This window comes from Ursus arctos, unplaced genomic scaffold, assembly GCF_023065955.2.
Source record: "Ursus arctos isolate Adak ecotype North America unplaced genomic scaffold, UrsArc2.0 scaffold_37, whole genome shotgun sequence".
In the NCBI taxonomy this organism is placed as follows: Eukaryota; Metazoa; Chordata; class Mammalia; order Carnivora; family Ursidae; genus Ursus; species Ursus arctos.
In genome coordinates, this window is record NW_026623053.1 from 17,602,729 (window position 1) to 17,618,319 (window position 15,591).

Sequence of the window (15,591 nt, forward strand, 5' to 3'; positions counted from 1 at the left end):
CGAATCACCGAATTTTACCTCTGAAACTAATAATACAGTATATGTAATTAAATTGAATTTAAATAAAAATTTTAAAAAGAGACAGGACACATTTTATTTAAAATACATCTTTTAACAGTATTTTATAATTAATTTGAGCAGTAGAGTTGCTTCCTCCTATGCGGTTGAAATAAGGGGAATTTTTCCTCCCTAATTACCCAGATAATGGGTTCTAGCTTTCCTTTGATGTTCCTAAAGGCTCACCTGTTTCACTACAACCTGCTATTTATTATCAAACAATTGCATTTTTCCCAAGTTCTGAAGTTCGAAAGGTGCCATTTATCCAAATCACATGTGTGTCCCCTTTGCATCCATTCTGAAAAAGACTTTTCCTTGATCAAAATTTTAACCTTGATTACCCCCCAGTACATCACCCCTTTTATTACTTAGCCCAAATTAAAGTTCACAGGACTACTAGTATACATACCACCTGTTAAGGTACTTTTTTTAAAACTATATTTTAACTACTATGGATTAAAGCAAAAAAAGGTAAAAAAAATCTTGTAAAAATGAAGATACATAAGATATATAAGATCAGGAGTTTAAAAAATAAGATTTGAAATTATTCGGTACCATTTTAGTTACCTTTTTAGGTTGAAAGCCTTGACTCTCAGCCATCAGTATATTGTGCATTTTACCTATACTTTCAATAGTTAACTTCCCAGAGACCTATCTATGAATCCCAGGCTTCTTTCCCCCTAAAAAAGGTTTTTCGTTTCACTTTCTCATTTGACCCCTTGAAGGTGATTAATGAGACAAACTGCACAAAGTACTGGAACTGTGTCTAGTGCAAACTTGGAAAACTTGTTTCCAGAATACTTTGACTACACAATTTGACTAAAATATCTCCAGGCAGACACACAAAATAAAACCTGTAATTGGAGATGTGATGGGGATGTGTGCCTACAAGATATAAGAAACTAGGGTGGGGCTGGAGAGGAGCCTGAAAATTTTGGGAAATAAATCAGTGTCCTGCATGAATGGTGATCATGTAAGAGATATAAGGAGGGAAAATGCTGTAGGAAGTTCTCTGAGTGGCACTGGCAGACTTCTGGGAATATGAGTATGAGATTCTGGGAGACAGGAGGAGGAGGGTCTTAGAGACACCACTGTGCAAGGGAATTCAGTGTGGACAAGGCCTAGGCATACCCTCAGGAGGGACCCTGACAGGCTCTGGTGAGAGTAGGGTCTCTCCGGGACCCAAGACGACTTGCCAGAGGCCCTGGAAAACTCTGAAGTTAGAGGCAAAAGCCCAATGAGAACTTGGGGAGAATACCCATCTGAGTGAGCCTAAAAGGCTTCTATATGACATGGGAAATAAGAACCCTGTGAGCTTCGGAAACACATGGAAGAACCCAAACTGGTTATTAAGGAGAATGGGAGGGTCTGAGGTAAAGCTAAGTTCCTGTCTCCAAGGAAGAGATGTGCATAGAAGGGAAACTTCCTGGAGCCCTACTGGTGAGAAGACAAGGTAATGATGTGAAATACTGAGGCTTAAGGGACCTTGGGAACTCCAGCAAGTTTGGGGGGAATCATGTCAGTATTGTTGTCAGGTTGCTACCAACCCCCTTGGTCATTGTGAGAAATAGAAAAAGATGTCCCAGAACCGTATGATCCTCTCAATAGATGCAGGAAAAGCATTTGGCAAAGTACAGCATCCTTTCCTGATTAAAACTCTCCACAGTGTAGGGATAGTGGGAACATACCTCCATATCATAAAAGCCATATATGAAAAGCCCATAGCAAATATCATTCTCAATGGGGAAAAACTGAGAGCTTTTCCCCTAAGGTCAGGAACATGGCAGGGATGTCCACTATCACCACTGATGTTCAACACAGTACTAGAAGTCCTAAGCTCAGCAATCAGACAACAACAAAAAATAAATAAAAGGCATCCGAATTGGCAAAGAAGTCAAATTCTCATTCTTCACAGATGACATGATACTCTATGAGGAAACCCAAAAGACTCCACCCCAAAATTGCTAGAACTCATATAGGAATTCAGTAAAGTGGCAGGATATAAAATCAATGCACAGAAATCAGTTGCATTTCTATACACTAACAATGAGACAGAAGAAAGAGAAATTAAGGAATCGATCCCATTTACAATTATGCCAAAACCCATAAGATATCTAGGAGTAGACCTAACCAAAGAGGCAAGGGATCTTTACTCAGAAAACTACAGAACACTCATGAAAAAAATTGAGGAAGACACAAAGAAATGGAAAACAAACAAACAACAAAACCATGCTCATGGATTGGAAGAACAAATATTGTTAAAATGTCTATGCTACCTAGAGCAATCTATACATTCAATGCAATCCCTATCAAAATACCATCAACTTTTTTCACAGAGGTGGAAAAATCCTAAAATTTTTATGGAACCAGAAAAGACACCAAAGCCAGAGGAATGTCGAAAAAGAACACCAAAGCTGGAGACATCACAATTCTGGACTTCAAGCTGTATTACAAAGCTGTAATCATCAAGAGAGTATGGTACTGGCACAAACACAGACACAAAGATCAATGGAACAGAACAAAGAACCCAGAAATGGACCCTCAACTCTTTAGTCAACTAATCTTTGACAAAGCAGGAAAGAATATCCAATGGAAAAAAGACAGTCTCTTCAACAAATGGTGTTGGGAAAATTGGGCAGGTACATGCAGAAGAATGAAACTGGACCATTTCCTTACACTATACACAAAAATAGACTCAAAATGAATGAAGGACATAAATGTGAGACAGGAATCCATCAAAATCCTAGAGAACACAGGCAGCAACCTCTGTGACTTTGGCCGCAGCAACTTCTTGCTAGACATCTCCAAAGGCAAGGGAAACAAAGACAAAAATGAACTATTGGGACTTCATCAAGATAAAAAGCTTTTGCACAGCAAAGGAAACAGTTGACAAAACCAAAGACAACCAATAGAATGGGAGAAGGTATTTGCAAATGTCTTATCAGATAAAGGGCTAGTATCCGAACTCTATAAAGAACTGATCAAACTCAACACCCAAAAAATAAATAATCCAATCAAGAAATGGGCAGAAGACATGAACAGACATTTCTCCAAAAAAGACCTACAAATGGCCAGCAGACACATGAAAAAACGCTCAACATCACTTGGCATCAGAGAAATACAAATTAAAATCACAATGAGACACCCCCTCAAACTGATCAGAATGGCTAAAACTTACAAATCAGGAAACCACAGAGACTGGCGAAGATATGGAGAAAGGGAAACTCTCTTACACTGCTAGTGGGAATGCAAGCTGGTACAACCACTCTGGAAAACAGATGGAGGTTCCTCAGAAAATTGGAAATAGAGCTACCCTATGACCCAGCAATTGCACTACTGGGTATTTACCCCAAAGATACAAATGTAGTGATCTGAAGGGGCACCTGCACCTCAATGTTTATAGCAGCAATCTCCACAATAGCCAGACTATGGAAAGAGCCCAGATGTCCACTGGCAGATGAATGGATAAAGAAGATGTGGTTTATATAGGAATATTACGCAGCCATCAAAAAATGAAATCTTGCCATTTGCAACGACTTGAATGGAACGTCGTTGGGTATTATGCTAAGCGAAATAAGTCAATCAGAGAAAGACAATTATCGTATGATCTCACTGATATATGGAATTTAAGAAACAAAACAGAGGATCATAGAGGTAGGGAGGGAAAAATAAAACTGATGAAAATGGAGACAAATCATAAGAGACTCTTAATCTTAGGAAACAAACTGAGGGTTGCTGGAGGGGAGGGTTGTTGGAGGGTGGGGGGATGGGGTAACTAGGTGATGGACATTAAGGAGGGCAGGTGATGTAATGAGCACTGGGTGGTACATAAGACTGATGATTCACAGACCTACACCTCTGAAACTATTATATGTTAATCAAATTTAAATTAAAAAATAAGTAAATTTAAAAAAAGAAAAGAAAAAGGTGTCCTTACTCCCCCAGATGGATACATCTCTACTCTAGGATACATGGATTATGAATCATCATGGGCTAGATTTCAGCTCCCACTTGCTCCAGTGGCCAGAGCCCTTTTTCAGTATACAATGTGCCCAACTGCACATTTAGACTCCAGATGGATTGAGAATTTTCTTTTGGCTAAAAGCTAATCTTGCACCCATGTATATGAAAATATTTAGAAAGAGAAACACGCTATTTAGCAGAAAGTCTGTAAGAATTGTATTTGTAGATAAAAGATCTCTTTTAAGGGATGTAAACTCACAAGAAATATGGAAATCGTAAGGGATAGTAGACTTAATTTGATCTCCCCAAATTCTAAAAATGTCTCACAATGGAAACAATACCCTCCTTGTCCCTCTCCTACCCTGATTTCCTACAGAAATGGTTGCATGCTAGTGCAACCATAGGCAAATTAATTAGGCCCTCTGTGCATCAGTCTTCATCCTGGAGTTGTGAAGAGGATTAAACATGTTGATACATGTAAAGCTTAGAACTGAGTTTACCATTTAGTATTTATTCAATAAATGTTAGTTATTTTGATTATTTGTGCCATTCACATGTTAATGAGAATGTTAAGCTGGATGAGGCTGTAGAGGCTATCTGGGAAACCTTCATGCAGAAAACAGTTTTCAAGCTTGGCCTTGGAAAATAGGTAGGATTTCAATAGGTAGAGAAAATAAGAGGAGGACATTCCAGGCATCGTGAATACAAGTGCAAAGGTACAGGTAACATTCAAGTACGGCAAACAGATCTATTTAGCAGAAACTGAGTGGCATGTGTAGGAGAGGAGTGGAAAATAAGACTGACAGCTAAACTGGGAGCATATAATAAAGTGTGCAGAATGCATTCTTCTCTCTCTGGTCAGCAATGAAAACCAAGAATGTTTTAACTTGTAATCCTCTGCCAATCTGGTTCCCCTCTATAAATTATAATCTCTTTTCCTCAAAGGTCTTCTAACGCAGTGCTTCTAAAACTGGAAAGTGCAGATGAAAGACTTGGAGTCCTTCCTATAATGCAGATTCTGATATGGCAGATCTGGAGTGATGCCTGAGAGCCTACATTTTAAACAAGCTTCCAGGTGCTACCATGTGCCTGAGGCTGCTCATCCACAGGTCACATGTTGAGCACCAAGGGTGTACTCCAATGGCCTCTTGTCATTCTCATCCTTACTCCTCCTGCAGTGTTTGGATTTGTTGATCTTCCTGAAGTTCTCATCATTGGTTTATATTCTTTCACGTGAATCTTAGATGATTAGTTGAAGCTGAAAATACAGACTAGAAGCCTGCTCTGTAAAACTTCAATTCATATGGACTTGCCTTGAGCATAGCTTTCATCATATAAAACAAAGTTGCCATTGGTAACAATAACTTTATATATTAGGTATAGCTACAAGCTCAAGGCCAGTCTTTAGATGTATACTGTCTAAGCAACTGTCAGCGCATCAATCTCTTTGGTCTTTCAAATACAAACATCGCAAACCATCTTTTAATGAAAGACAGACATATATTGTTATGAAAGTCATCTATTGCCCATCTCATGATGTGTCTGGCTTCTCTGGAAAATAAATCTCCCCTGAAATCCCCATGCCCACTGCTGCCCCACATATCCACATGGGCAGTGGCTACAACTGACTGGTGCAGAGGTGGGCCCCTGTCCAAAATTGGGTTATCTTGAGTCTTTCCCATGATTTTACACAAGAACTGAAAAAAAAAATCAAGTCAGTCTCTCACTGTCTCTACAGAAGTCAAGAGCATGTAAATTCAAGGGCTGTTAGGAACCACACTCTGTCATGTAGATGGAAGAGCAAAAAACAGCAGTCAGTTGTAAGGAAAAAAAACTGATGAAGGCACCAGGACGGCACAGGGAAATAGCTCCCCAGCCTGGCATGTTGACAACCTTGTACATCTCCATATAACCCTATAGGCAGGGCTAGGCCACAGTCTGACCTGAGTCTTGGCAGAATGCCCTGTGACTTCCTCTGCCCCAAGGGAAGATAAGCAGACTGGTGAGGAAGAGCTGAGAAGCGGTTTCTCCTGTTATGTTATGGAAGACTGCCGTAAGGCCATTTCTCATCTATCTCCCTAGTTTCAGTTGAACACAAGATTTTTCACCTCACTTCCATTTAGGAAAAGCTGCAGCCTTCAGTGTAAGTGGATAAGACTGTTTGACTGTGGTTCTGAGGCACCTCCTCAACAGCAAAGTGACCCACCACTCATACCGCGTATCATCTGGCCTCTCTAGTTTGGTGTCATCCATGGAATAAGGGACACAGGGAACTGACACCATAATGACTTGCTTTTCCTGTCTTTATAAGTAATAGCTGTCTGAATCCATTTGGGTATGGCAAGCCGTCCTAACAACTCTATTAGTATTACCTGTGACCCTATGGTTCACCACCACCCTGCTGCCTTGGAAATGCTTTAACCATTTGACAAAGTGAGAAAGGGTACGAGATGGCAAGAGTTCACTTCCTGAGCTCCCCTCAGTGTTCTAGCTCCTGATTCCAGTCTCTTCCAGGAATGCATCAAGACCTTGAACTCCATGAGATACCCTGGTTATTTCTCCAATAAACATCCCCAGCTTTTTTTTTCCCCCTTAAGAAAGCCAGAATGTATTTTTAACCTTTACCCTCAAAAGGTCATATAATACACACACAGAGGTGTTGTATTTGATAACATTATCAGTAATGAGAGCTCCAGCACTAGAGATTCAAATGCATTTTCTATATTTATTAAAATTCTACCTCTCTTGTATATTAGTTTCTTTTTGCCCCTGGACCTGTATATGTAATATGATTAGTCTGCATTTATTAAAGTCCAATATAAAATCCTATGAAAATGTTATTGCCCAAGTAGAATCATCATACTATGATGAAAGTATAAATTATTCTCATCATTTATCAACAATTCCATAGTACTAAATACATAAATCAACTACACTGTTTAATTTACCTTAGAAATGTACTAATCTTCATTCAGATTAGTTACAACTGTAAGAACATGATAGAATCACACATTATATCTGTGCCAAATATTTATCATCCAACAAAACAGTGTAAGTAGGATTACAGTTTGATCTACTCTTAACATCCCTTGAATTTAGCTGCGTCTAGTATAGAGTATGATCGCCTAAGCCAAATACAGATGCTTCTGAATCATTAGTCATAGGTTAGGATGTTCATCAATCAGCCTTATTCTACTATTGGGACAGCTAAGTTTTCTTTGATCAGGGTCATGGACTCTGAATCAACTGAGCCAGGGACAGCTGACAGAGTCTTGGACATTGTGAAACTAGCCAAAATGGTGAGTAAACTGGTGAAAATTCATCATCACTACAGGGAAACAACTAAAAAAGCAGACAGTGGGACCTCTAACGTCATAATTATGGATGGACAAAGCACAATCACATATAAGAGATGAATGTCTTGGTTGCCATGTTAACGAAATATCATCTTTGGGAAAGTGTACAGACTGTAATTGATACATTTGGCTGCGTGTGGTACTCCTGAGATGCAAGTGGTTCATGACATAATGATAACTAGTCATAATTTATAATAGGCCTTTATAAAAAGTCCAAGTTTGAAAATAAATTTGACTAGTCGATGTTAAACATTGGTCATCTAGTCACTCTCTTTACATGATTTACTAGAGTTGCCACAGTGTAACTTATTAAGAGACTACCTACATTTAGAAAAATGTTTTATGGTGATGAGTGAATTACAGTAATTATACATTTATAATAAAAATGCATCACAGTTATGAAAAATTAAATTTTCAATCAACTCATAATTTGTTTTAAAATATCTTTAACACACATTCACACAACATAATCTCACGGGTTACTAACTTTCTCTAGCTACACTTAGTAACTGTTTCCACGAACAAATTTTTTCTGATGTTTTTTTCCCCACAGCATAACTCTCCATAAACTAACGTGAGCCAATTATACCAAAGGTGTTGATATGTGTTAATATACGCATTTAATTTTAATATGCCTATTTAAGGCACGAATAGCCCCAAGGAAGCACAGTCTGCATCGAGAAGAGCTGAGGTGTGTACTTGAATGAGCGAGGCAGGAGTTACGTAAGACCTGAATTACCCAGAAGAAGACTACAACTGAGAGCAAAACTAAGTCTGACAGAAACCGGATCCTCTCAAGCAAAGCAGCCCGCTCCGCATAAAGGCCTCCTCCAAGTTGCAGGCCTTGGGGCTGCCCCGCTCGCTTTCCAGGCTAGGGCACGGGAGGCGGGGCGCGCGAGAGCGGCGGCGCCGGGGACTTGCCCTCGGGCACCCGGCGTCCGCCGTCCGCTCCCGGCCTCCTTTGCTCTCCCGTTCGGCGGGCTCGGGCGCTGCGCCCGCGGCGCGGAATTCAGGGGAGAAACTTCGGTAGGGAGACTCGTCTGAGGAAAGTTTTCGGGACACGCGAAGGAAAAAGCAACTGGCCCGCGGCGGGGCGGGGCGACCTTACCAGCGGAACCACCGGCCAGGATCTGGCGAGAAGCCTCTTTCACGAAGCCGGCGTCGGGCTTGGCGGACATCTTCGCAAAGCCGGGACGACCGAATGGGCCGCGATGAGTGGGCGAGCTCGCCGGCCTCGCTGCCGGGCCTGTAGAAATTCCTCTGATCGAGAGAGCCGGCGCTGAGTAGGTCCTTGCGCGGAGTGGCTCCCCGTGAGGCGGCAATTCGGCGACCGCTCGGAGGCAGCGGCTCAGGGCGCAGACTCGCTGCGTGCTCTCCGGTGGGTCCGAACCTGCCCGCTGCACCCCTTCGGGGGCTCACTGTCGCCCCTGCCAGGCCCCGTGGGCTCCAAGAAGGACCCCGGCGGAAAGAAGACTCGCGGATGCGTTTGGGTTGGCGGCCCGCGGTGGGTCGGGTTTGGTCTCCTAGATTGGCGCCCACGCGCTTCCCTATCAGGAGCCTCCTGCAGTTAGTCAAGCGGGACGCGCTGCCTCTGATAACGCTGGCCCAGAAGGGAGCCCGGCTGCGGCGCGGCTGGGCCGACCCTTGCCCTCCGGGCAAGCCAGCGCTCCGCGAGGTTCTGAAGGACCGACAGGTGAACGCGTCCTTTGCGGTTAGCTGTGCGCCGGTTGTGGGTTAGAGAGACCAACTCAGAGCAAATCCAATTTGCAATTATCGCACAATTAAGTGAATGTAGTTCTTTACAAAGAAATGGTTCTGGCTTAAGGGAGCTTATCACACCTCAGAAACTTGAGTTCTGTTTATTGAAAGACCAAAATAAAGAAGAGGCCTTGTTACAAAGAAGTCTCTTCAGTACTCCACGTCAGTGTTGCTCCAAGTATGAGCTTAAGATCCAAAAACATAAACGTAATGTGAGGGTTTGTAAGAAAGGCAAATTCATGGCCCCACCCCTACCGACTGAATCAGAATCTCTGGATATAGGGCTCAGAAACCTGTGTTAATTTAGTAAGTTCTCCAATGCTTGTTAAGATCGTTAAGTTTTGTCAACCACAGAGCTAAATAATCAAGGAATATTAAGGAGCTATCAGTGTATTCTTTCTATAAAAACATTTCATTTTTTGTACCAGCCCTTTAGGATATTTGGCAAAACGTATTAATTTATACAATTTTTAAGCCGCAAGTTACAAATGCCGTGTAGAAGAGACACAATATTATGAAATTTTAGAAAAATATTTGCCACACCCCTAACGGGTAGGAAATGATACCAGTACAAGGTTGAATGAGAGGATTTGGAGCCCCTATTGTCATATTATTTCTTAAACATTGTATTTAATACTAAATACATTCAGTTTGAACCACATAGAATTGCCAGTTTTGAAAACCAAAAACAGTTGAATATCAGGAATGTAATATGGTTAAAACTTAATATATATGCTTTCCAATTAAATGTGCAAAATATAATAGTTTCATATTTTGTTTTTATTTCTGAGGCTGAGCTATTAAAAGCTGTTAATAATGATATCTGATGGGCAAAATTGTTGAAAGTAAGGAATTGAGTAGACTTGCTGCTTATGGATCAGATAGGCAAAAATAAATTTTCTCATATTTGATTAAATATTTGACTGAAATTACTGTTTGAAATGTTTACCAAGAAATAGTTTTCAGAAATTTTTGCTGTTTAGCTAAAGTAAAAGCTTTTGAGGAATGTTTCAGTCTTTTACTAATTAAATTTGAGGTCTTGAGTGCAATACAGAATCATTTATTCAACAAATTATATATCTATTATATACTGAGCACTAAAATTAGAATTTCAGAGCTCATAGAAAACATTTCCCTCATATTCCAATGAGGAAACTGAGTTTCCCAGGATCATGCCATGAATTAATAATATTGCTGGGATTTGATTCCAGATTCCCTCTTCTAACTGCAACGGGATTGTGGATTTAAATCTTAGCCACAGGCCAAACTACATTCTGTCACACAGAAACCTAAAATAATTAAATGCCCCCCCAATTAATTTCATTTATTCATATATATAAGTGGAGAATTTTTTAAGGTTAAAAAAAGTGTCACAACTATTGAACCTCAAGGCATACACTGAACCAAATTCTACATTCATTCCTTGAAAGCTTCCCTATGTGCTGGCAATGTAACACTTAAAATCCCTGGCAGAGCATATAATCTAACGGAAGAAATCCCACCATATTGCAATATAAGTGAAATTTTGTCTTCCCTAGATTATTTCAGGAAATACAATCATATTCCCAGGTCAAGATTTAAAAATAGCCTTTTTTTGTTCAGTCAGATCAGTGTAAAGATAGACTTTTAACCAATTCTATGAGTACCTTAGTCTCTGAATATCTTATCCTGAGGAGGTGAGTGCAAATTGGTGGCCTCACTAAGACGTCAGTCTCTCAACACCTGTAAATTCAGTGAGAAGACTCTCCTAGACATAGTTCCAAATATCAGTAAAAAATTGCTACCAATTTTTAATCTCTTTGGGCTAGCACCGATTTTTTTTGGAGTTAAAAAAAAGCAAAGCCTGATATCACAAATAATATAGTCCTATACCTCGAGAATAGTTGAGGATATAGGGTCTAGGTATAAGAATATTCTGAAGCTTGGGAGTCAGCCAGTATCGATCCAGAGTCGACAAATACCCACTGTGCTGAGAGCTCTGATTATGGGATGTATCTTTTATCTGCAGCCGAATTTGCCTGTGACCAGTTTTGGAATGCTGCAAGGTTTAGCACTGAGAGAAAAAAAAAGGTAAAATTCATTTGACCTACTATTTCAGATACCCTAGACTGAATCCATCACAATTACTTTCTATTATTATTTTATATAATGCTGTAATGTCCTGATATTAGAGCAAAACTGCTAAAGTATCATGCTTATATTTTTATTTTACTTTTTAAAGATTTATTTATTTATTTATTTGAGAGAGAGCGAGAGATCCCTCATGCGGGCAGTCAGGGGTAGAGAGGTGGGGGGGGGGAGGAAAAGGAGAGAGATTCTTAAGCAGTCTCCCTGCTGAGCATGGAGCCCCACACAGGGCTGGATCTCACAACCCTGAGATCATGATCTGAGCTGAAACCAAGAATTGGATGTTTAACCAACTGTACCACCCAGGCACCCCAAGCTTATATTTTTACATTATTGATTACTTAGCTAACCTTGGTTGAGAACTACATAATTAAAGTATTGATTTATCTATCAGTTTCCAGAATGGCTAGAAACTAAACTGCCAGGAGCCTTAAAATCCTCACTAAACTTAAATCTCTGACAATTTATTCAGTGTTGTTTTGGAATAAGGTTTTTGTATTGGGTCCTTAGATCAGCTACTACTGTTCAAGACCAAAATAATAGTGGTTAAATAAGATACAAATTTATTTTTCTTCTTATGCAAACCCAGTTGTAAACCATGAATAAGGTTCCAGCCAGCAGAAGGAGGAGAAAGATAAGGGTAAAGGCGGCCCTGGAAATTACAGAGATCTCATTGGTCAGAACTTGGCCATAAGGGGTATAAGGGAAATTGGGAAAGGTAGTATTTTGCTGTGTGTCAATGAGCGTAGGAAAAAAACAAAAACAAACATTATGGAAGAAGGGGAAGAACATACTGGGAAACAATCAGCAGTATCTGCCACTTTGGGGAAAAGTTTAGGAATGAAAAGCTATATTTTAAAATGACAGTATTTGCTCATTCTGAAAAATTTTGTTTTCCTCAAATTTAAAGTTTACTTCATCAGTGTCTAACTAGAAAATACAATATAACCCTGTAGTACTTGTACTATGATGGGACCCACATTTTGAAATACCGTTCATTGAAAGATACAGAGCCACTGTAGGTCCATAGATTCTTTTAATTAGGGGCAGAATTTGGCACACATGGAGTCCATCCATGGAATAGGGTGGAAAGTTGGAAAGAGTGGTTTGTGGACACAAGAGTAAGAAATCTTGATGAAAAGAGGAGATTATAACTCTTGAACTATTCAAAAGATCTGTTATTTCATAATATTCTTTTACAGAAGTATTAAAAGTACCGAAGAAATGCTATTTGCAAGTGAAAGACCGGCTTTAAAATTTGTGGGTCTGATTATCACTGCTCTAAGCTCTAACTGGCTTATAACTTACAAATACCAAGGTATCATATTATTTTTTAGGACTTAGGTTCTGGTGCATTAGATTTTCTCATCATCTAACAGAGCATTTCTAAATTCCAAGGAACTTTAGTGAACAGTATGAACAAAATAATTACTTGGGCAACTTTTTTTAATATTTTGTGATATAATAGGAACAACACTTAGATGTCATTTATATAACAGAATTCTGTTATTAGGGACATAAGCTGGGAACCTAGAAGTTAAGGCCTCTAAGCAGTCAACATGCAGAAATTGATACACTTTGATCCTAGGATCTTCCCAGGCCTTCCTGTAGAACTAGTTTTAGACCCAATTCTAAATATGTCGGTAGGGTGGTTATCTAATATCTTGGTTCATGGAAGATTAGAAAGAAGAAATTAAAAGAGAATTAGGAAGGGGGATATCAGGGAGATTCTAGAAAAGTGTAGAGCAACCTGCAAGTTTCCAGTCATATTCAGCCTGCCTAGCAAATTGGAATAATGACAACCTTCATTTAATGCTTATTTGTAACGCATTATCTTGTTCACAATATCCCCGTGACAGAAATATTCTTATCCTCATCTTATACTGGCAAGTTAAGTAACTTGCCTGAAGTCACAATGAATATTTGAGATATTATTTAAACTTAAGTATGTATAATTTAGGAGGCCTCTTTCTGAATCACTAGCTATGTTGTTATTATGTTCTAATTTTTATTTCAGCTTTTCTACCCATACAAAAAAAATCAAAATGTAAAATTATTCAGAGTAAGTAGCTTGTAGCATTCTTGACTTTGGTAAACAATGAATTGATAAGCTAGATCAGGAATTTTATATATCTGAAGTTAGAAAAACACTAACTTCAATGTCACAAATTGCATATGTGAGAATGGAGTGAATTTTCTGTTTATTAAGTCAGGGTCATCTCAGCAATGGCACCATTAACATTTTGGGCCACATAATTCTTTGTTGTGGGAGTCTGTCCTGCGCAATGCAGGATATTTAGCAGCGTCCCTAGCCCGTACCCATTAGCTGCCAGTAGCTTCTCCATCCCCACTTGTGACAACCAGAGATGTCTCCAGACATTACTAACTGTTCCCTCCAGGGCAAAAGTGTCCTTAGTGGAGAATCACTGGTTTAAGTAAAAGAGCTCATATAAGTGAAGCCTACTTTATCTTTTTAGAATCACAGGATGACAAACCTGGAAGAGACTTTAATTGATTCCTTATTTGACAGTTTAGGAGACTGAGGTGGGAAGGGCAGAGGGAGAGAGAATCTTAAGCAGGCTTTACACGATGCGACATCCTACAAGCCTGAGATTGTGACCTGAGTTGAAATCAAGAGTCGGACATTTAACCGACAGAGCCACCCAGGTGCCCCAACAGTGGCTGTTCTATTTTATATATCCAAAGAAGTGTAAAGCCTTCCTACTTCTCCACATTTCTCCCAAACTTACTTTCATATATATATTTTTAAATTATAGCCATCCTAGTCTGTGTGAGGAGGTGGTATCACATTGTGGCTTTAATTTGCATTTCCTCAATGGCCAATGAAATTGGCTATCTTTTTCACATGCTTTTGGCCATTCGTATATCTTCTTTGGAGAAATATTTATTCAAGTTTATTGCTCATTTTTTATTAGGTTGTCTTCGTTACTGTGTTGTAAGAATTCTTTATGTATTCTGTATATTAAAATCATCAGATATATGATTTGCCAATATTTCTCCCATTCTGTGTGTTGTTTTTGCTTTCTTGACAATGTCCTTTGATGCACAAAAGCTTTTAATTTTGATGAAATCCAATTTATCTATTTGTTCTTTTGTTGTTTATGTGTCAAACTAAGAATCCACTGCCAAATTCAAGGTAATAAAAATTTAATCTGATATTTTCTTGTAGTAGTTTTATAGTTTTAGCTCTTTATTTGGGTTGTTGGTTAATTCTGAGTTAATTTTTGTATGGTCGTACCACCGAGGTACTGTGGGTTCATTTCCAGACCAACACAATGAAGCAAATATCACAATAAAGCCAAATGAATTTTTTGGTTATCCAGTACATATAAAAGTTATTTTTACATTATACTGTACTCTATTAAGTGTGCAATAGTATTATGTCTAAAAAAAAAACAACATGCATGCATTCATTGAAAAAGACTTTATTGCTAAAAATATTAACCATCATCTGTACTTTCAGCAAGTCATAATCTTTTTGTTGGTGGAGGGTCCTGCCTCAGTGTTAATGGCTGCTGACTGATCAGGGTGGTGGTTGCTGAAAATTGGGTGGCTGTGGCGATTTCTTAAAATAAGACAATGACATTTGCCACATCCATTGACTCTTCCTTTTCACGAATGATTTATCTGTAGCGTGCAAAGTTCTTTCATAGCATTTTACCCACAGTAGATCTTCTTTCAGGATTGCTGCCAATCCTCTCAAACCCTGCCACTGCTTTATCAACCAAGTTTGTGTCGTATCCTAAATCCTTTGTTTTTATTTCAACAATCCTGATAGCATCTTCATTAGGAGTAGATTCCATCTCAGGAAGCCACTTTTTTTTTTCATCTATAAGAAGTTAACTCATCCATTAAAGGTTGATCATGAGATTGTAGCAAATCAGTCACATCTTCAGACTCCACTTCGAATTCTAGTTTTCTTGCTATTTCCACCACATCTATAGTTACTTTCTCTACTGAGGTCTTAAATCCTTCAAAGTCATCATTGAGGGTTGGAATCAACTTCTTCCAAGCTCCTGTTAATGTTGATATTTTGACCTCTTCCCACGAATCACAAACATTCTTAATGACATCTAGAATGGTAAATCCTTTCCAAAAGGTTTTCAATTTACTTTGCCCAGATCCATCAAAGGAATCACTACCTATGACTGCTGTGGCCTTTCAAAATGTATTTCTTAAATAATAAGACTCGAAAGTCAAAAATACTTCTTGATTTGTGGGGTACAGAATGGATGTTGTGTTAGGCATGAAAACAATATTAATCTTACTGCACTTCCCCATCAGAGCTCTCAGGCGACCAGGTGTATTG

At 39.2% G+C, this 15,591-nt stretch overlaps 2 protein-coding genes across 4 annotated transcripts in view; one reads left to right on the plus strand and one right to left on the minus strand.

Annotated features, from left to right (window-relative positions):
• Positions 1-8,972, minus strand: part of SLC25A21 (solute carrier family 25 member 21) — a 470,551-nt gene extending 461,579 nt beyond the window's left edge. For 2 of the 3 annotated variants that reach the window (XM_048220705.2, XM_048220721.2), the window contains exon 1: positions 8,485-8,566. In XM_048220705.2, the coding sequence (XP_048076662.1) occupies positions 8,485-8,554 (70 nt within the window). In that variant the 5' untranslated portion in view covers positions 8,555-8,566. Of the gene's footprint in view, positions 1-8,484 lie in introns of all 3 variants that reach the window. The other variant, XM_044389466.3, reaches the window with a different exon arrangement.
• MIPOL1 (mirror-image polydactyly 1) overlaps positions 8,250-15,591 on the plus strand; it is a 357,607-nt gene continuing 350,265 nt past the window's right edge. The window contains exons 1-2 of the mRNA XM_057306421.1: positions 8,250-9,069; positions 11,143-11,204. The gene's annotated coding sequence lies outside the window, so the exon portion shown is untranslated. The remainder of the gene's footprint in view (positions 9,070-11,142; positions 11,205-15,591) is intronic.